Source organism: Orcinus orca, chromosome 4, assembly GCF_937001465.1.
Source record: "Orcinus orca chromosome 4, mOrcOrc1.1, whole genome shotgun sequence".
NCBI classification, from domain to species: domain Eukaryota; kingdom Metazoa; phylum Chordata; class Mammalia; order Artiodactyla; family Delphinidae; genus Orcinus; species Orcinus orca.
The window spans coordinates 4,862,890-4,883,627 of record NC_064562.1 but is presented as its reverse complement, the minus strand read 5'-3'; the positions used below and the strand labels follow the sequence as shown (position 1 = coordinate 4,883,627).

General features: G+C 43.6%; 1 protein-coding gene across 3 annotated transcripts; it reads left to right on the top strand.

Annotated features, from left to right (window-relative positions):
- The first annotated feature begins 32 nt into the window (after window positions 1-32).
- PPID (peptidylprolyl isomerase D) lies at window positions 33-20,624 on the top strand. 3 transcript variants are annotated; one of them, XM_004266156.4, is made up of 10 exons: window positions 33-260; window positions 1,557-1,697; window positions 4,621-4,727; window positions 6,956-7,144; window positions 7,991-8,113; window positions 8,278-8,384; window positions 10,250-10,391; window positions 12,071-12,157; window positions 19,488-19,530; window positions 20,258-20,624. In XM_004266156.4, the coding sequence occupies exons 1-10, from the start codon at window positions 176-178 to the stop codon at window positions 20,344-20,346; spliced, it is 1,113 nt and encodes a 370-aa protein (XP_004266204.2). In that variant the 5' UTR covers window positions 33-175; the 3' UTR covers window positions 20,347-20,624. The 3 variants fall into 3 exon arrangements, with proteins under 3 accessions (XP_004266204.2, XP_033277442.2, XP_033277443.2); XM_033421551.2 differs by lacking the exon at window positions 20,258-20,624 and adding an exon at window positions 19,634-20,060; XM_033421552.2 differs by lacking the exons at window positions 33-260; window positions 20,258-20,624 and adding an exon at window positions 19,634-20,060 and having other exon boundaries at window positions 1,689-1,734.
- The last annotated feature ends 114 nt before the right edge of the window (window positions 20,625-20,738 follow it).

The window sequence follows — 20,738 nt, the reverse complement described above, 5'->3', positions numbered from 1 at the left end:
GGAGACGCCGGAAGTCGGGCGGAGACGCCGGAAGTTGGGCCGCGGCCTCCGGGCTCCTGTCGGAAGCTGGGCGCCAGCGCCGCGGTTCTTCGCAGACGCAGCCGGTTTTGGGGTTCGGGCTGCGCGGCGGCCACGGGGTGTTCCGAGGAGCTCGCGAACACGTCTGCGGGCCACAATGTCGCACCCGTCTCCCCAGGCTAAGCCGTCCAACCCCAGTAACCCCCGAGTCTTCTTGGACGTGGACGTCGGAGGGGAGCGAGGTGAGGAGGCGGGGCTCCCGGGGTCGGGGTCCCAGAGGCTGGGGCGGGCCCGTGACCTTGTACTGGTGCCCTGGGGCGTGCGGAACTTTCTGGAGGTTTCTGTCCGGGGGTGGTGGCGGCCTTTGGGTCTGTCTCGCCCGACTTGGCCGCCCTTCCCCGCCACCTGCTTTTATGTTTGGGGGACATTCAGAAAACCCCGGATATGCGTCTCGGGGGCTCCCGTCGCCTAAAAGTTCCGGATTTTTGTTTTATTTGGTGGGCAAAACTGAGGACGTTAAGGCCGGGGTGCAGCCTGGCAGATAGCTCTGAGGACTGCTCTGAAGGGCTAAGGGAGGAGCCGGGATATATAGGAGTTTTTGCAACAAAAACCAGGTCGTGGGAACATCAAAAGATGACCGTTAACAGAGGAAACCAGGCATGTCAAGTTAAGGGACGTAGCGCTTTTCTGTGTATGGGGAGATGCAAGAGTCCAGGCTCACTGAAACCCTTCCTTGGACGTGCACCTCGGCTGCCGGGGCCAGCGTCCTGTGCTTTCTCACCCTGAGTCTCCTCAGGGGGCACCTTTGGGCTGGCTGCAGCGGCTGAGGGCTCGGTGGGCTTGGCACTGGGCAGCCCGTTTGTCTTTATGCTGAGCTCCCGCAGGGCTCACTGTGCAGGCGGCTGTAATGAGAGGGTTCGATGGCTGCAACATCCTTTGCTTACTGGTGGGGCAGGTGATCCTCTTCCATTGACCGCGCGCGCATACACACCCCCTCCCCCCCACACAGACTTATATGTATCAGTACTTTGATTTTGTTTTGAAATTTAGTGCCAGGTTTATCTTTTACCTGCCTTAGGAATTGTCTAGAATGTGAACTTTTCAGCTTTTGCTTCAGAGGCAGCACTGGGCAGGTTCCACAGAGCACAAAGACTACAGCTGTACCTACAGCATGGCCGACGTGACCCCTCAGGATGTTTCATTTTCTCCTGTTGGTTACTTGGTGATGGGAAGTTATGAGCACATGTCAGAGAAATTAATCAAATGAAAACCATTCCTAGTTCATGGTGTCCTTAAATGGTGCTACTTTTCTGGCTGCTGTGTTGATGATCCTTTGTAAGATGTAGTAAAATAATTGTTTCAAATTCATCTAGATACATGATACTTAACATGAGGTAGACTGAATTTGAATATTAGAAAACTGACCAAAAAAGAGAACTCGGTATTTCAGTCACCATAATTTTACCAACTCTCCTTTTACCATTTGCTTATTTAGCTGGTTGTTTTGCATACTGACACAGTTTCACTTTTTCTTTCAGTTGGTCGAATTGTCTTGGAATTGTTTGCAGATATTGTACCCAAAACTGCAGAAAATTTTCGTGCATTGTGTACAGGAGAAAAAGGCATTGGACCCACCACTGGGAAACCTCTACATTTCAAAGGATGTCCTTTCCATAGAAGTACGAATGCGTTTTCTGAATCTGGTTTTCCTTATAGGTGATTGAATCCTGTTCTTTAGGAGTTAGGGAAGAAAACACTAAGTAGAGGGTGAGAGTTAACAGTTACATATATTGGATTATTATTCAGCCATAAAAAGTAATGAAGTACTGATACATGGTACCATGGGGACAAACCTCGAAAATATTATGCTAAGTGATAAAAGCAAGACACAAAAGCAAAAGGTCACTTGTTGTTTAACTTCATTTATATGAAATATCCAGAATAGATAAATCCATAGAGACAGAAAGCAGATTGGTGGTTGCCAGGGGCTAGGGGTAGAGGGATGGGGAGTGACTGCTTTTAATTTGTACAAGGTTTCATTTTGGGGTGATGAAAAGAACTTGAAACTAGACAGAGGTGATAATTGCCAATACTGTGAATGTACTAAATGTCACTGAATTGTACACTTTAAAATGGTTAGTGGTTAATTTTATGCTATGTAAATTTTACCTCAATTAAAAAAAATCCTCCAAACTGTATGAACCAAAAAAAAAAAAAATTACTGTTAGTTTCCAAAAGGATGCTTTGAGATCTGAGATGATAGCTCAGTTTCATAAAGGTTGGTCTGTGGAAGGTGGAATTAATTATGGGAGGGTACTAAGGTTTATTTATACAGAAATGGACTACCTTAGCTTCACCAGGGTGTGGCCATGGTAAACAGAGCTTGGGTAGCTTGACTACCTGGTGACAGAAAGTTATGCCTACTTCTTGGGCAGGATTGCTTGGGAAGACTGCAGCCAACTTAAAGATTCTGTGTCTTGGACACCTGGTGTGATGTGTGATCAAAAGGTGACTTTTCACACTGTGTAGTCATACCTTTGTTCAGTGATTATTTGATGGCTCCCCCAATAGACTGTAGGCTCCATGAGTTCAGAAACTGTATCTTCTCACCATTTTGTCCTTAGCATCCAGCATAGATATTGAGTAGGCCCGCAATAAATATTTGTTCAATGAATAAACAAATGAGTTAAACTATAATTACGAGTATTTAAATTCTTCTAAAACTTGATTAAGAAAAAATGAACAGTGATTTTTTTTTAAAAGAAGATGTTGGGGGTAGGAGTTTATTAATTTATTTATTTTTGTTGTTTTGGGTCTTCGTTTCTGTGTGAGGGCTTTCTCTAGTTGTGGCAAGTGAGGGCCACTCTTCATCGCAGTGTGCGGGCCTCTCCCTATCGCGGCCTCTCTTTTTGCGGAGCACAGGCTCCAGACGCACAGGCTCAGTAGTTGTGGCCCACGGGCCTAGTTGCTCCACGGCATGTGGGATCCTCCCAGACCAGGGCTCAAACCCGTGTCCCCTGCATTAGCAGGCAGATTCTCAACCACTGTGCCACCAGGGAAGCCCCTAACAGTGATTTTAAAATACTTAAACTGTTGATTTACTTTCACGTTTAATAAACTACCAAAATATAAGCATACCATGGAGATATTGCAGGTTCAGTTCCAGTCCACTGCAATAAAGCGAATATTGCAGTAAAGCAAGTCACACGAATTTTTGGTTTCCCAGTGCATATAAAAGTTATGTTTATACTGTAGTCTATTGTGTGTAATAACATTATGTCTGAAAAAATAGTATGTACCTTAATCTAAAAATACTTTATTGCTAAAAAATGCCCAAACAATTATAGTAGTAACATCAAAGATTACTCATCACAGATCACCATAACAAATAATAATGAAAGTTTGAAATATTGCAAGAATTACCAAAGTGTGACACAGAGATATGAAATGAGCAAATGCTTTTGAAAAAAAAATGGCACTGATAGACTTGCTCTATGCAGGATTGCCACAAGCCTTGCAAGTTGTAAAGAAAAAAAAACACAGTATCTGCAAAGCGCAATAAATGGAGGAGTGCCTGTGTGCTAATAAAGGGTGTGCAGAAAAGAGTTAACGTATCAGGCCTGAGGCTGCTGGCCTTAGAAGAGTCTCCTTGCAAGGGTGGCCACTGCCTGGAGTCAGGGAGCGTGGCGCTTGAACCTCTCTCTGAATCCTGGAGGTGATTTACTCTGCCTAGACTCTTTGTGCAATCTGATTTATGCTGGACAGTGCTCTCCTTTGGGAGTCTGGAAGTTTGCTTCCTGCTGGGCAGACAGTGCCTGCAGGATCAGCCCCAGCAGAGACCTCGGGTGCTGAGTCTCTGCAGGGCTCTCCTGGGGAGAAACACTGTGCACATGTTGCTGCATTTCTTTGCTGGGGGGAGGAGGAATGTGCCCTGTGACCATTCATGGGAGCGAGGGAGCATAAGGGAACACCTGGATTCCTCCAGGCTCTGCCCGTATCTTCTCTCCCTATCATCCAGCTGTGTCTTCTTACTTACTACATCCGTGTAATACAAACAGATACCGAGTTCTGTGAGTCCTGGGAAATCTCTGAGCATGCGGCAGTGTTCTTGGGAACCCTTGCTACTAAGTGATAATATTTGCTGAAGTACTTGCATTACAGTGTAACAAACCTCTTGGGAATAATTGGTTATTCAGTAGCATTTTTGAGTAACCATTATGTGCCCAGCCATGCACATGGTTACCAAGGAGGAAAAAAGGAGTTGCTGTACTTAATTGTTTGCCAGGAGAGACAGATCATTATGATACATATGATAAAAGGGAGGTAGAATCAAGATGCTGTTGGAGAAGAATAAGGAGTTCCAGTTTTGGGGCCTGACAGTTCTGTAGGGGAGGTGCCACGCGGACTGTTCTTTGAGTGTTAGTGGGCCATCAGGGAGTGGGAGTAGCTGGGACTCAGACTGGGAAAAGCCTTTTAAGAGTTTGCAGTTGTGGACGGGGGCGGGGAATGACAGGAGAGAAGTTGTCCACATTACGACATATCCGTTAGTCAGCATTGCTGCCGTCATCTGTAGCTTCTAATGGCGATTTTCCTTTTTTGTAGTTATTAAGAAATTTATGATTCAGGGTGGAGACTTCTCAAATCAGAATGGGACAGGTGGAGAAAGTATTTATGGTGAAAAATTTGAAGATGAAAATTTCCATTATAAGGTAAAGTAGACAAAAATGCGTGTTTGTTTCTGATAATAAAAGTTATGTGCCTGGGATACTTGTTGAATTAGGATAAATGCCTCAGATGTGCTCAGATCTCCTTTATTTGTGAAAGGTATCATATTTGTAAATATACATCTTTTTTTTGGTTAATAAATTTATTTTATTTATTTATTTTTGGCTGTGTTGGGTCTTCATCGCTGCGCGCGGGCTTTCTCCAGTTGCGGTGAGCGGGGGCTGCTCTTCATTGCGGTGCGCGGGCTTCTCATTGCAGCGGCTTCTCTTGTTGCAGAGCACGGGCTCTAGGCACAGTAGTTGTGGTGCGTGGGCTCAGTAGTTGTGGCTCACGGGCTCTAGAGTGCAGGCGCAGTAGTTGTGGCGCAGGGGCTTAGTCACTCCGCGGCATGTGGGATCTTCCCGGACCGGGGCTCGAACCTGTGTCCCCTGCATTGGCAGGCAGATTCCTAACCACTGCGCCACCAGGGAAGCCCCATAAATATACGTCTTTAATACGCAAAAATTTCATCCAGTAGTGATTTTATTGGCAAGAATGCAACAGCTGTTTCATTGTGATCCAGGTTTATATACTTCAGTAAAGCCAGTGTGTTTTTAAGGGTGGCCACCATATGGCAAAACTGTTTCCAGGAAAAATGTGCTCATCAGAGGGATGGTATGCTTTATGCTTAAATTAGAAGAGCAACGAAAGCATCGCTAATGTCTGGGATGTCAGGGGATTTGCACACTAGCAGATCTGGTTAACGTCCAGCCTCCTAAAGGACGTTAGTGGTGCCTGTGCCTTCTTATCTTCCTGGTCCCAAGATGTTCCCATTGGGGTATGTTGCGTCATTCAGGTTATAAGAATGGACATGTAAGTACAAAAGTAAAGTGACTTTTTTTGGAAATGAGGAATATGAGCAAGGTAATTAGGATAATTTGAGAATAAAATGTCATCAGTCTTTTAAACAGTTTATTGCCTGCAGCTAGTACTGTCACTGGCGCCAAAGAGTTTATAAAAATGAAACGCCTTCATGATAAGGAATTAAAAATCTTGCCAGAAAGACAAGATTAAAACACATAGGACAACTGGAGAATAATACAATAATACGCTAGTAAATGCTAAGTTGATTGTGACTTTCTGTGTATGCTGTAGGAAGAAAGTATGATATATATTAGGGAAGCCACTGAGGGGGAATGGGTACTTAAGCTGGGCAAACTGGACCTCGCAAGGTGGCTGAGATTTGGTTAGAAGGAACTAGAATACAGATGCCAGTTTGAGGGAGGGATGTGAGTGAGGAAGGACAAAGGCGTGAGGAAATAAGGTTAATAATATTTAATATAGTGGGAAGAGCACCAAACTTTTGGAAGGGAGAAAGGGAAGCTACCAGAAGGATGAACACTAAGATCATGTGACGGACATGTTGAGAAGAAGCAAGGGGGCCTTTTGCAAGGGCATCTGGTTCTTCTACACGCTTGGTGGCCTTGAAGGCAGGGCTAGATTTAGGTTGAGGGGTAAAGGCACCTTAGGCGGGAGGACCAGCATGAGTGTTACACGTGCGGCCCAACAAGGAGTGCGTTTAGAAAGCCTTAGGGTCAGGTGGAAAGAGGAAGACAGTGGGGCCACGGAGCCTTTGAACAGGCTGGGCCAAGGTAGGTGTTGGGTTTCGGGAGGTACGCGGCAGTTCCTTTTGGGCATTCTCTCAAGAAGTGCTTCACCGGATGAAAGCCGTGATATTTGGCTTCCTTGGAGAGTAGGAAAGGACCTAACGGAACTTCCAGTCTAAACTGAATGTCCCTCGCTGTTCTCAGTGTAAAGAAAGAATCATAAAGGAAGAATCATAATGTAGGCCTGAGAGCGGGAGCACTGTTGAGTGCTTTTCAGAAAAAAACGCCCCCGTCATAAGAAAGGGCAAAGCCGAATCACTAGGTCTCCATCTTAAAGATGAAGCGTAAGCACTTTCTCAATACGGCCGGTTTAGAAGTGCCACCCCTGCCCCCCACGATTATTTCTGTTACTTCATTCGGTTTCATAAGCTTTTCTTAAAGTTTAAAAAGGGATTAAGTATCCCACGTTTTGTGAATTAAAGGTTACAGTTGGTACAAAGTAAGATTACACTACACGGTGTGATCTAAATAGTATTGCAGTCCACCCTAGTTTTGTGAATGGTTGGTAGAGAGTAATTCAGACAATAACTCTAACCTTGGTTTTCTTTAATGGCGTATTCCTGCAGCATGATAAGGAGGGATTACTGAGCATGGCAAATGCAGGCCGCAACACAAACGGCTCTCAGTTCTTCATCACGATGGTTCCGACTCCTCACTTGGATGGCAAACACGTGGTGTTTGGCCAAGTGATTAAAGGAATGGGTGTGGCAAGGATTCTGGAGAATGTGGAGGTGAAAGGTGAACAACCTGCCAAAGTGAGTACCAAGTGACAGGGTAAGACCCTCGTTATCCTAGCTGCCGTCTTAGCAAATGTAAGTAAAAGGCTCAGATGATGGTTAGCTGAAAGACGTTAGGACGGCTCTTGTTAAAGAAGCCTGGCCCTGCCACTTTTTCTTCAAAGCTCTTTTGTACACTGGGAGAGATGAGGGCAGTTTAAAAGGAGGTTGTTATGATTTCAGCATCAGTCTTGCTGATTTTGGTAACTTAACTCTCCTAGACCTGCAAAACTTTGAGTCAGTGTGTATACGAGTACAGAGAGAGCAGGAAACCGGGAAACCTTGGTCTCCTCTCTGCCATTTAACTTGTGGTTTAGGCTTGCTCTTGTTATTTAACTTTTCTTGGCCCGTTTCCTCAGCCTACATAAATCATTTAAGGGTTTAGACTGGATTATGTCACTCCCAAGAGGCTTGTGCTCTAAATGTGTGTGACTCCACCCTCATGGGCAGGGTTGTGAGTGGAATTGGAGACTCAGACCTGCAGGAGGGGGGCTGCCACTCAGTGTGCGAAGGAAACAGCAGTCAGTGAGTCAAAGGCACGTGCCCACGTAAGGAGAATCCCACGGGGAACGATGAAACTTCCCACCTAGTCTGTGTGCACGGAGCTCCTGGACAGCAGCAGCAGGCACATGTGCTGCGAAGTGACCCTGCTGTGCTCCTCGGGGTGTGTGCAGAGGTGCGCCTCCCGACGCCAGCCTGTCGCATCAGAAGCAGCTTGGACGCTGTTGCTCATGCCTTGCGGCTGGAGAGCTTTTAAGCCCAGACTCTTGTTAAAGTCGTCATTAATATGGTAGACGCTTCTACAATTGAGGGTTGTTTTTACAGTTGTGCGTTACTGCAGACTGCGGAGAACTGAAGGGAGGGGATGATTGGGGAATATTCCCCAAGGATGGATCTGGTGACAGTCATCCAGACTTCCCCGAGGATGCAGACATAGATGTAAAAGATGTGAGTACTTTCACGTGGGTTAAAGTTTAAGTACTTAAACTGCTAAAAATATTTAGCCCTAAAATTTTGATCTTTTTATATCAGTCTGTCTCAATGATAGAACTTAGCACTAAACCGCGTTATATACTAAAACCCAACATATTCGTGTTCTTTCTTTTGTACAGGTAGATAAAATTTTATTAATAACGGAAGACTTAAAAAACATTGGAAATACTTTTTTCAAATCCCAGAACTGGGAGATGGCCATTAAAAAATACACAAAAGTTTTAAGGTAATAAAATATTTTTAATAAATTGCTGTAAGAACTTGAAATTGAATTATAAACTGAAATTCAAGAGTTGTTTTTTCTATTTTTGGCATATTACTTGCAGAGTAACCAGGTATATTGAAATAGGTGCATTTCTTTGGTTGCTTCCAGATTCTTATTTTGCAAAATTTCAAAACACAGAAAAGTTAAGAATAGTACATGGATAGCCATGTACCTTTACCTGTGTTCACCAGTTTTTAAGTTTTGCCACACTTGTTTGTTTTGTTTTGTTTTTTTTTTTGCGGTACGCGGGCCTCTCACTGTTGTGGCCTCTCCCGTTGCGGAGCACAGGCTCCGGACGCGCAGGCTTAGCGGCCATGTCTCAACGGGCCCAGCCGCTCTGCGGCATGTGGGATCTTCCCGGACCGGGGCACGAACCCGTGTCCCCTGCATCGGCAGGTGGACTCCCAACCACTGTGCCACACTTGTTTTTGCAGAATCATTTCGAAAGGAAGTTGCAGATACCATGACACTTTACCCCTCAATATTTTAGCAAGCATTTCCTGAGAAGCCAGGACACACTTCTACTTAGCCTTAAGACTATGAAAACATCTCCCAAATACCATTATGTCATCCATATTCAGAGGTCCCCAGTTGTTTCAATTTTGTTTTGTTTTTATGCCAGTATCCATTATATCCTTTGGTTTTATGTCTCTAAGGCTCCTCTAATCTTTAATCTCCACGTTTTTTAGTCATTTGCATTTTGTGGCATCGAAGCCCGTTGTCTTACGGAATACCATCTGTGTGTTTATTGCTTCCTCAAGGTTAGTTTGAGGTTACATATTTTAGCAAGGACTTGAATAGGTGACGTGTATGTTTCCTATGATACCGTGTCCTGAAGGCACGTGGCAGTTTCGCCCGTTTTGAGTTTTGGCACTTGGTTGAAGTGGCGTTAGCCACGTCTCTGTTATGAAAGTACCTTTCCCCTTTGTAAATAATAAGTCCTCTGTGAGATGATAACTGTGAGATTTTGTGAACATCTCATTCCTAGCCTTTCATCCAGTGGTTTCAGCATCATTGAAGCCCTTTGCCTGAATCAGTTATTACACTGACGCTTGCAGAACTGCGATTTTCTCAGTCATTCTGCAGTTACGAGCTGGCATTCTTCTGTTTGAAAGACCCTCTACCCCTCCTTTTAAAGTATTACTGTAGTATTTGATCAATTCAACGAATTATACTATTACCATCGTTCTTTCTGATGCTTGAAGGCTTCCCGATTGTCTGATGGGAGCCCCTTTCCTGTATCCCTTTGACTGTTCTGTTAGTCTGTGAGCTCTTGCTTTCTGCCACAAGATGGTCCAGACCCATCTTATACTTAACCTTGTGTCCAGATCTGAGTTTCTCCAAGGAGCCCTGATTCTTTTCAGTGGGGGACAGACTCTAGAAATCAAATTCTGGGGGCCAGGCCCTTTTCAGTAAACAGCTAGGAACTACAGTAAAAGACAAGTCAGAATCACCACCACAGGGCTCTTCACCTGTCCCCATTCCAGTCCCTGTCCCACAATGACAGCCTTGGTTCCAAACCTAATTACACTGGAAAGTGGGTGATGGAAACCTGAGCTTTACAAATAGAAGTGTTCCTTACTGTATAATCTCTAGGTTTGGGGATTGTTCTTAAGTTGTCTTCTTTGAACATTTTGGGAAAGAAGTTGGAACAAGTAAAAATCTTCTAAAGGAAAGCATTTAATAAAAAGATTGTGGTCATTAAGAACGTTAATATTAGCATGTGATGAACTTTTGTATCAGAACTGACGCAGCACGTTTTGACCGAGTGGAGGAGAGCAGAGTTAAGTCTTAATGGGGGCTGCTTGTACCGATGTGTTCTCCAGGTATGTGGAAGGCTCGAAGGCTGCTACTGAGAACGCAGGCAGAGCAAAGCTGCAGCCTGTCACTTTGAGCTGCCTGCTGAATATCGGAGCTTGCAAACTGAAGCTGTCCGATTGGCAGGGAGCAGTCGACAGCTGTTTGGAGGTAAGTCTGTTGATGTTACCTTTTTGAAAGAGTTGGATGATGACTTACTACTTTGAACAAAAGCAGTTTTATGTGACACTACTGTTATCTTATTGCGGAGGACCTAGTGAGACCCAGTGAAACATAATCTAAGTCACTTTATCTCTGAGTATTTTGGACCTCAGTTCTTCCTCTCAGACCATTCATTTAGCTTATAACACTACATCACTTAATTTCTCTGAAGACACTTTCCTCCTCAGCTCATTTATTCACTTAACAGTTGAGTGCCTGTTATGTGCCAGGCATTGGAAGACAGAGCCAGGAATGACTGCGACTGTGGCTGGCGAGGTTGTTAGCAGAGCGTCGTCGCTTTGCCATCTTGAGCAAGTTCCTACTTGCAGAGTCTGAGTTTCTTCGTACGCCAAATGGAAATACTGCTTTCCTCATGGGATTGTTAAGACCATGTGTAATGCACGTAAAGCGTTTAGCGCAGTGCTGGGAGCAGGTTAAGCAGCTAACAGACACTTCGGTGTTTTAATTGAAAGACCCCCCCCTTGAGCTTTTTTGGTGGGAGAAGGAGTCAGTTTCAACGTAGGGTCGTCAGGACTTGTACAGGGACAGTGCGTGCTGTTGGGACACATAGGAAGGTGCCCTGCCTTCACGGGGACGTCTGGGAGTGCTAACGACAAAGCTGGCAAGGTGGCAGCCTGCCTTCCTTAAACAGAGCAGTTATGACTGCCTCCCTCTTGCACAGTTTGTTTGAACAGTTTTCCAAACTAAAACATATATTTTAGAAAGACCGCCTCTAGTAACTTTTATGTATATTGCACATTAATCTAGGTCACAAAGATCAGCTATGCCCGAGCAAGTGGAAATAAAATGAGGTCCTAATTTAGTGGGGTAGGTGGAATAAGGAATAAGAATGTGTTTATTAGGAGGGAACATGCGACAGAGGACGAGATCACTCTTCACTCTGGATCGCTTTTTGACCTTTGTGAAGCAGATAATATACACCCTTTTCAGTAAAATCGGAATATTGACCTCTAAAAGATGTTACTAAAGATGTCACTATTTTTAAAATGTTTCAGAGGAGAAGCCTATTAAAAGTTACTCATGCTCCTGAAAAACCCCTAGATGTCAACCAAATGAGTGTATCCAAATTCTATCCAGAATGTTTTTCTCCTATCAGCTAGGGCCCAATCAGGAGATAGACACCACACAGTAATTCCAACAGAGAAAGGTTACTGTCAGATACACATAAGGGGCAGATTGGAGTAGCGAGGGGTTGGCTAGGAGAGGGAACGCTGAAGGATCTGGGCATTGCAGGGTATATGTGTATGTATATGTGCAGAGACGTGTGTGATGCAGGAGCAGCTGCTCCCTCTGGGGTGCATGGAGGCCCTGGGCCGAGACCCAGGCGCGACGGGGAGGGGGGCTGGGCCACACTGGGTGCCCCGGAGCTTGGGGGAGCTCGCAGGAGGCTCTCAGGGACCTGGAAGGGAAGTGGGTCCCTCGCCCGTGGGCACTGGGCGCCCTCTGCTGACAAAGCAGCGTGTAACCGGAGGCTCTCAGGGCCCAGCGCCCTTATCACAGAACAGTGAACGGCTGGTTTGGAGCTAACGGGCAGTAAATGGAAATCCAGCATGTATACTTAGTACTCAGTACTTAGATAAAAATACTAACTGTATAACTTTCTGTAGGCCCTTGAAATAGATCCGGCAAATACCAAAGCACTGTACCGTAGAGCCCAAGGATGGCAAGGACTAAAAGAATACGACCAAGCATTGGTAAAGTTTTGTTTTAAATTTTATTTTTTAACATCTTTATTGGAGTATAATTGCTTTACAATCGTGTGTTAGTTTCTGCTTTACAACAAAGTGAATCAGTTACACATATACATATATCCCCGTATCTCTTCCCTCTTGTGTCTCCCTCCCACCCTCCCTATCCCAGCCCTCTAGGTGGTCACAAAGCGCCGAGCTGATGTCCCTGTGCTATGCGGCTGCTTCCCACTAGCTATCTATTTTACGTTTGGTAGTGTATATATGTCATTGCCACTCTCCTACTTTGTCCCAGCTTACCGTTCCCCCTCCCCGCATCCTCAAGTCCATTCTCTAGTAGGTCTGCATCTTTATTCCCGTCCTGCCCCTAGGTTCTTCATGACTTTTTTTTTTTTTTTTTTAGATTCCGTATATATGTGTTAGCATACGGTATTTGTTTTTCTCTTTCTGACTTACTTCACTCTGTATGACAGTCTCTAGGTCCATCCACCTCACTACAGACAACTCAGTTTTGTTCCATTTTATGGCTAGTATTCCATTGTATATATGCGCCACTTCTTCTTTATCCATTCCTCTGTTGATGGACACTTAGGTTGCTTCCATGTCCTGGCTATTGTAAATAGAGCTGCAATAAACACTGTGGTACATGACTCTTTTTGAGTTATGGTTTTCTCAGGGTATATGCCCAGTAGTGGGATTGTTGGGTCATATGGTAGTTCTATTTTTAGTTCTTTAAGGAACCTCCCTACTGTTCTCCATAGTGGCTGTATCAGTTTATATTCCCACCAACAGTGCAAGAGGGTTCCCTTTTCTCCACACCCTCTCCAGCATTTATTGTTTGTAGATTTTTTGATGACGGCCATTCTGACTGGTGTGAGGTGATACCTCATTGTAGTTTTGATTTGCATTTCTCTAATGATTAATGATGTTGAGCATTCTTTCATGTGTCTGTTGGCAATCTGTATACCTTCTTTGGAGAAATGTCTTCTGCCCATTTTCGGAGTGCGTTGTTTGTTTTTTTAATATTGAGCTGCATAAGCTGCTTGTAAAATTTGGAGATTAATCCTTTGTCAGTTGCTTCATTTGCAAATATTTTCTCCCATTCTGAGGGTTGTCTTTTCATCTTGTTTATGGTTTCCTTTGCTGTGCAAAACCTTTTACGTTTTCTTAGGTCCCATTTGTTTATTTTTGCTTTTATTTCCATTTCTCTAGGAGGTGGGTCAAAAAGAATCTTGCTGTGATTTATGTCATAGAGTGTTCTGCCAGTGTTTTCCTCTAAGAGTTTGATGGTGTCTGGCCTTACATTTAGGTCTTTAATCCATTTTGAATTTATCTTTGTGTATGGTGTTAGGGAGTGTTCTAAGTTCATTCTTTTACATGTAGCTGTCCAGGTTTCCCAATACCACTTATTGAAAAGGCTGTCTTTTCTCCACTGTATATTCTTGCCTCCTTTATCAAAGATAAGGTGACCATAGGTGCGTGGGTTTATCTCTGGGCTTTCTATCCTGTTCCATTGATCTATATTTCTGTTCCTGTGTCAGTACCATACTGACTTGATTACTGTAGCTTTGTAGTATAGTCTGAAGTCAGGGAGCCTGATTCCTCCAGCTCCATTTTTCTTTCTCAAGATTGCTTTGGCTATTCGGGGTCTTTTGTGTTTCCATACAAATTGTGAAATTTCTTGTTCTAGTTCTGTGAACAATGCCAGTGGTAGTTTGATAGGGATTGCATTGAATCTGTAAATTGCTTTGGGTAGTATAGTCATTTTCACAATGTTGATTCTTCCAGTCCAAGAACATCGTATATCTCTCCATCTGTTGGTATCATCTTTAATTTCTTTCATCAGTGTCTTATAATTTCCTGCATACAGGTCTTTTGTCTCCTTAGGTAGGTTTGTTCCTAGATATGTTATTCTTTTTGTTGCAATGGTAAATGAGAGTGTTTCCTTAATTTCTCTTACAGATTTTTCATCGTTAGTGTATAGGAATGCAAGAGACTTCTGTGCATTAATTTTGTATCCTGCTACTTTACTAAATTCATTGATTAGTTCTAGTAGTTTTCTGGTGGCATTTTTAGGATTCTCTATGTATAGTATCATGTCATCTGCAAACAGTGACAGCTTTGCTTCTTTTCCAATTTGGATTCGTATTATTTCTTTTTCTTCTCTGATTGCCGTGGCTAAAACTTCCAAAACTATGTTGAATAAGAGTGGTGAGAGTGGGAAACCTTGTCTTGTTCCTGATCTTAGTGGAAATACTTTCAGTTTTTCACCATTGAGGACAATGTTGGCTGTGGGTTTGCCATATATGGCTTTTATTATGTTGAGGAAAGTTCCCTCTAGGCCTACTTTCTCGAGGGTTTTTATCACAAATGGGTGTTAAATTTTGTCGAAAGCTTTCTCTGCATCTATTGAGATGACCATATGGTTTTTCTCCTTCAATTTGTTAATATGGTGTATCACATTGATTGATTTGCGTATATTGAAGAATCCTTGCATCCCTGGGATAAACCCCACTTGATCATAGTGTATGGTCCTTTTAATGTGCTGTTGGATTGTGTTTGCTATTATTTTGTTGAGGATTTTTGCATCTGTGTTTATCAGTGATATTGGCCTGTAGTTTTCTTTCTTTGTGACATCCTTGTCTGGTTTTGGTATCAGGGTGATGGTGGCCTCGTAGAATGAGTTTGGGAGTGTTCCTCCCTCTGCTATAGTTTGGAAGGTTTTGAGAAGGATAGGTGTTAGCTCTTCTCTAAATGATGCATAAAATTCGCCTGTGAAGCCGTCTGGTCCTGGGCTTTTGTTTGTTGGAAGTTTTTTTTTTTGTGTGTGTGTGTGTGGTACGCGGGCCTCTCACTGTTGCGGCCTCTCCCGTTGTGGAGCACAGGCTCAGGTCACGCAAGCTCAGGGGCCATAGCTCATGGGCCCAGCCGCTCTGAGGCACGTGGGATCTTCCTGGACCGGGGCACGAACCCGTGTCCCTTGCATTGGCAGGCGAACTCTCAATGACTGCGCCACCAGGGAAGCCCTTGTTGGAAGATTTTTAATCACAGTTTCAATTTCAGTGCTTGTGATTGGTCTGTAGATATTTTCTGTTTCTTCCTGGTTCGGTCTCGGAAGGTTGTGCATTTCTAAGAATTTGTCCATTTCTTCCAGGTTGTCCACTTTATTGGCATACACTTGCTTGTAGTAATCTCTCATGATCCTCTGTATTTCGGCAGTGTCATTTGTTACTTCTCATTTTTCATTTGTAATTCTATTGATTTGAGTCTTCTCTCTTTTTTTTTTTTGATAAGTCTGGCTAATGGTTTATCAATTTTGCTTATTTTCTCAAAGAATCAGTTCTTAGTTTTATTGCTCTTTACTATCGTTTCCTTTACTTCTTTTCCTTTATTTCTGATTGGATCTTTATGATTTCTTTCCTAATGCTAACTTTGGGGGGTTTTTGTTCTTCTTTCTCTAATTGCTTTAGGTGTAAGGTTAGGTTGTTTATTTGAGATGTTTCTTGAGGTAGGATTGTATTGCTATAAACTTCCCTCTTAGAACTGCTTTTGCTGCCTCCTATAGGTTTTGGGTCATCATGTTTTCATTGTCATTTGTTTCTAGGTATTTTTTGATTTCCACTTTGATTTCTTCAGTGATCTCTTGGTTATTTAGTAGCATATTATTTAGACTCCATGTGTTTGTTATCTTTTTCCTGTAATTGATACCTAGTTTTCAGCATTGTGGTTGGAAAAGATACTTGATACAATTTCAGTTTTCTTAAATTTACCATGGCTTGATTTGTGACCCAAGATATGATCTATCCTGGAGAATGTTCCATGAGCACTTGAGAAAAATGTGTATTCAGTTGTTTTTGGATGGAATGTCCTATAAATATCAATTAAGTCCATCTTGTTTAATGTATCATTTAAAGCTTGTGTTTCCTTATTTATTTTCATTTTGGATGATCTGTCCATGGGTGAAAGTGGGGTGTTTAAGTCCCCTACTATGAATGTGTTACTGTCGATTTCCCCTTTTATGGCTGTTAGTATTTGCCTTATGTATTGAGGTGCTCCTATGTTGGGTGCATAAATATTGACAATTGTTATATCTTCTTCTTGGATCGATCCCTTGATCAGTATGTAGTGTCCTTCTTTGTCTCTTGTAATAGTCTTTGTTTTAAAGTCTATTTTGTCTGATATGAGAATTGCTACTCCAGCTTTCTTTTGGTTTCCATTTGCATGGAATATCTTTTTCCATCCCCTCACTTTCAGTCTGTATGTGTCCCGAGGTCTGAAGTGGGTCTCTTGTAGACAGCATATATATGGGTCTTGTTTTTCTATCCATTCAGCCAGTCTGTGTCTTTTGGTTGGAGCATTTAATCCATTTACATTTAAGGTAATTATCGATATGTATGTTCCTATTACCATTTTCTTAATTGTTTTGGGTTTATTATTGTAGGTCTTTTCCTTCTCCTGTATTTCCTGCCTAGAGAAGTACCTTTAGTGTTTGTTGTAAAGCTGGTTTGGTGTTGCTGAATTCTCTTAGCTTTTGCTTGTCTGTAAAGGTTTTAATTTCTCCATCAAATCTGAATGAGATCCTTGCTGGGTAGAGTAATCTTGGTTGTAGGTTTTTCTCCTTCATCACTTTAAATATGTCCTGCCACTCCGTTCTGGCTAGTAGAGTTTCTGCTGAAAGATCAGCTGTTAACCTTATGGGGATTCCTTTATGTGTTATTTTTTTTCCCTTGCTGCTTTTAATATTTGTTCTTTGTATTTAATTTTTGACAGTTTGATTAATATGTGTCTTGGCGTGTTTCTCCTTGGATTTTTCCTGTATGGGACTCTCTGTGCTTCCTGGACTTGATTAACTATTTCCTTTCCCATATTAGGGAAGTTTTCAACTATAATCTCTTCAAATATTTTCTCAGTCATTTCCTTTTTCTCTTTTTCTTCTCGGACCCCTATAATTTGAATGTTGGTGTGTTTAATGTTGTCCCAGAGGTCTCTGATACTGTCCTCAATTCTTTTCATTCTTTTTTCTTTATTCTGCTCTGAGGTAGTTATTTTCACTATTTTATCTTCGAGGTCACTTATCCGTTCTTCTGCCTCAGTTATTCTGCTATTGATACCTTCTAGAGAATTAATTTCATTTATTGTGTTGTTCATCTCTGTTTGCTCTGTAGTTCTTCTCGGTCCTTGTTAAACGTTTCTTGTATTTTCTCCATTCTATTTCCAAGATTTTGGATCATCTTTACTGTCATTGTTCTGAATTCTTTTTCAGGTAGAGTGCCTATTTCCTCTTCATTTGTTAGGTCTGGTGGGTTTTTGCCTTGCTCCTTCATCTGCTGTGTGTTTCTCTGTCTTCTCCTTTTGCTTAACTTACTGTGGTCTCCTTTTTGCAGGCTGCAGGTTCATAGTTCCCATTGTTTTTGATGTCTGCCCCCAGTGGCTAAGGTTGGTTCAGTGGGTTGTGTAGGCTTCCTGGTGGAGGGGACTAGTGCCAGTGTTCTGGTGGATGAGGCTGGATCTTGTCTTTCTGGTGGGCAGGTCCACGTCTGGTGGTGGGTTTTGGGGTGTCTGAGGCCTTATTATGATTTTAGGTAGCCTCTCTGCTAATGGGTGGGTTTGTGTTCCTGTCTTGCTAGTTGTTTGGCATAGGGTGTCCAGCACTGGAGATTGCTGGCCGTTGGGTGGAGCTGGGTCTTGGTGTTGAGATGGAGAATTCTGGGAGAGTTTCGCTGTTTGATATTATGTGGAGCTGGGAGGTCTCTGGTGGACCAGTGTCCTGAACTTGGCTCTCCCACCTCAGAGGCTCAGGCCTGACGCCTGGCTGGAGCACCAAGAGCCTGTCCTCCACGCAGCTCAGAATAAAATGTAGAAAAAAAAGAAAGAAAGAAAAAGAAGGTAAAATAAAATAAAGTAAAATAAAGTTATTAAAATAAAAAATATTAAGAAATAAATTTTGTAAGTAATAATAATAAAAAAAAAACGGACAGACAGAACCCTAGGACAAATGGTAAAAGAAAGCTATACAGACAAAACCACACACAGAAGCATACACATACACACTCAGAAAAAGAGAAAAAGGGAAAAAAAAATATATCGTTGCTCCCAAAGTCCACCTCCTCAATTTGGGATGATTCTTTGTCTATTCATGTATTCCACAGATGCAGGGTACATCAAGTTGATTGTGGAGCTTTAATCCGCTGCTTCTGAGGCTGCTGGGAGAGATTTCCCTTTCTCTTCTTTGTTTGCACAGCTCCCAGGGGCTCAGCTTTGGATTTGGCCCCGCCTCTGCGTGTAGGTCACTGGAGGGCGTCTGTTCTTCGCTCAGACAGGACGGGGTTAAAGGAGCCGCTGATTCAGGGGCTCTGGCTCACTCAGGCCGGGGGGAGGGAGGGGTACGGATGTGGGGCAAGCCTGCAGCGGCAGAGGCCGGCATAACATTGCACCAGCCTGAGGCGCGCTATGTGTTCTCCCGGGGGAGTTGTCCCTGGATCCCGGGACCCTGGCAGTGGCGGGCTGCACAGGCTCCCCGGAAGGGTGTGTGGAGAGTGACCTGTGCTCGCACACAGGCCCCTTGGTGCCGGCAGCAGCAGCCTTAGCGTCTCCCGCCCGTCTCTGGGGTCTGCACTTTTAGCTGAGGCTCGTGCCCGTGTCTGGAGCTCATTTAGGTGGTGCTCTGAATCCCCTCTCCTCGCGCACCACCTGCCTCTTCAGCAGCTCCAGACTTTTCCCGGACTCCCTCCCAGCTAGCTGTGGTGCACTAGCCCACTTCAGGCTGTGTGCATGCCGCCAATCCCAGTCCTCTCCCTGGGATCCGACCAAAGCCCAAGCCTTAGCTCCCAGTCCCCGCCCGCCCCGGCGGGTGAGCAGACAAGCCTCTCGGGCTGGTGAGTGCTGGTCGGCACCGATCCTCCGTGCGGGAATATCTCTGCTTTGCCCTCCGCACCCACCCCTGTGGCTGCGCTCTCCTCCGTGGCTCCAAAGCTTCCCCCCTCTGCCACCCGCAGTCTCAGCCCGTGAAGGGGCTTCTAGTTAGTGGAAACCTTTCCTCCTTCATGGCTCCCTGCCAGAGGTGCGGGTCCCATCCCTATTCTTTTCTCTTTTTCTTTTTCTTTTGCCCTACCCAGGTACGTGGGGGAGTTTCTTGCCTTTTGGGAGGTCTGAGGTGTTCTGTAGTTGCTCCATGTGTAGATGTAGTTTTGATGTATCTGTGGGGAGGAAGGTGATGTCCACGTCTTACTCCTCCGCCATCTTGAAGCTCCTCTCTGTTTTAAATTTTAATTAAAAAAGAAAACCACTTTCATAACTCATAACCTAATATTTCTTTAATTTTTTTTCCCAATTAAAGGCTGATCTTAAGAAAGCTCAGGAGATAGCACCAGAGGATAAAGGTAAGTTGGCAGTTTCTGTAGTGCAAGTTCATTTTGTCCCTTAAGAATTGATCCTCATGAACTAGCATACGCTTTGCCACTTAGAGGTTGCCTTGTCCAGCAGATACTGCAGAGCGCCTGTTCCAGGCCAGACTCCAGGCGTGCTGGAGAAAGCACAAGTCAGGGTCCTGCCTTCAGCTTACACTGCAGCCACTGTCCACGTGTCTGAAGACTGTGTGCTCTGCTGTCCTGTAATTCTAGATGGAAGAGCAGCGTTAGAAGACATAGTATTTAGGGCGAATTTAGTGTTTGGGACCATTTCTTAAGCTGAACGTGGCCATTACCTAAGTATTCTAGCTACTGAATATGTTTTAGGAAAGTTTTGGAAAGCTGTGACAAAAATAAGCCTGTTTTTCAAATAAACCAAGTACACATGGTGATTCTAGGTCTAGATGTGGACATAGGTCTTTGGGGAGGCACTTCAGTGGGGTCCCCCTCTGATGGAAGGGAGAAGGCGTATCTGTGTGTAATTCAGTTAGTTCTCTCAGTGGACAGTCTCCTAAAATTGTGCTCTGTGGTTTTTATGTTTGTGTGGTTGCTTTCTCCAAGTAAAATACACTGTTAATACGGCTCAGTTACCCTTCGAAGAGTTATATCATTTTTTATCACACTAAAGCATGAGTTTGCTGGCCAGCCTAATTTTTTGGATGTTTTGAGAAATAACTCATATTACATATTTATTTTGCAGCTATCCAGGCAGAATTGCTGAAAGTCAAGCAAAAGATAAAGGCACAGAAAGATAAAGAGAAGGCAGCTTACGCAAAAATGTTTGCTTAATAAGGAATTCAGTTTTGCTTAAGTATGCATTGAAGTGAGACAATTAAAGGATCTTGTCTATTATGTATGATCCCTAATGTGTTCCCTCTGAGAATTCAGTTCCCATTGTTTGCAGTCTAGGAATACAGGTAGGGATTCACTCTTAATAGACCAGTGTTACAAAATATGCTGAAGTTGAACTCATTTTAAATGGTTCTCTGCATTACAAAGGATAATGGTGTCCAGTGTATTTTAAACTTCTAGACACATCTTGTTTGAATAAACAGATGAAAAGTTAAGTATGTATGTTGTTTCTCTCAGTTCTTTGAATGCATCTCTCTGTGACGTGTGTGCAGGGCTGGCAGACGTCTCTAAAGGGTCAGGTAGACATTACAGTCTGTCACGGCTACCCA

What these genes read in the sequence shown, in the direction of transcription:
- PPID (XM_033421551.2), top strand. Translation starts at nt 176, where the DNA reads ATGTCGCACCCGTCTCCCCAGGCTAAGCCGTCCAACCCCAGTAACCCC. An exon ending in CAGTCGACAGCTGTTTGGAG is followed by an intron (nt 10,392 to 12,070) that starts GTAAGTCTGTTG and finishes AACTTTCTGTAG; the next exon opens with GCCCTTGAAATAGATCCGGC. An exon ending in AAGAATACGACCAAGCATTG is followed by an intron (nt 12,158 to 19,487) that starts GTAAAGTTTTGT and finishes TCCCAATTAAAG; the next exon opens with GCTGATCTTAAGAAAGCTCA.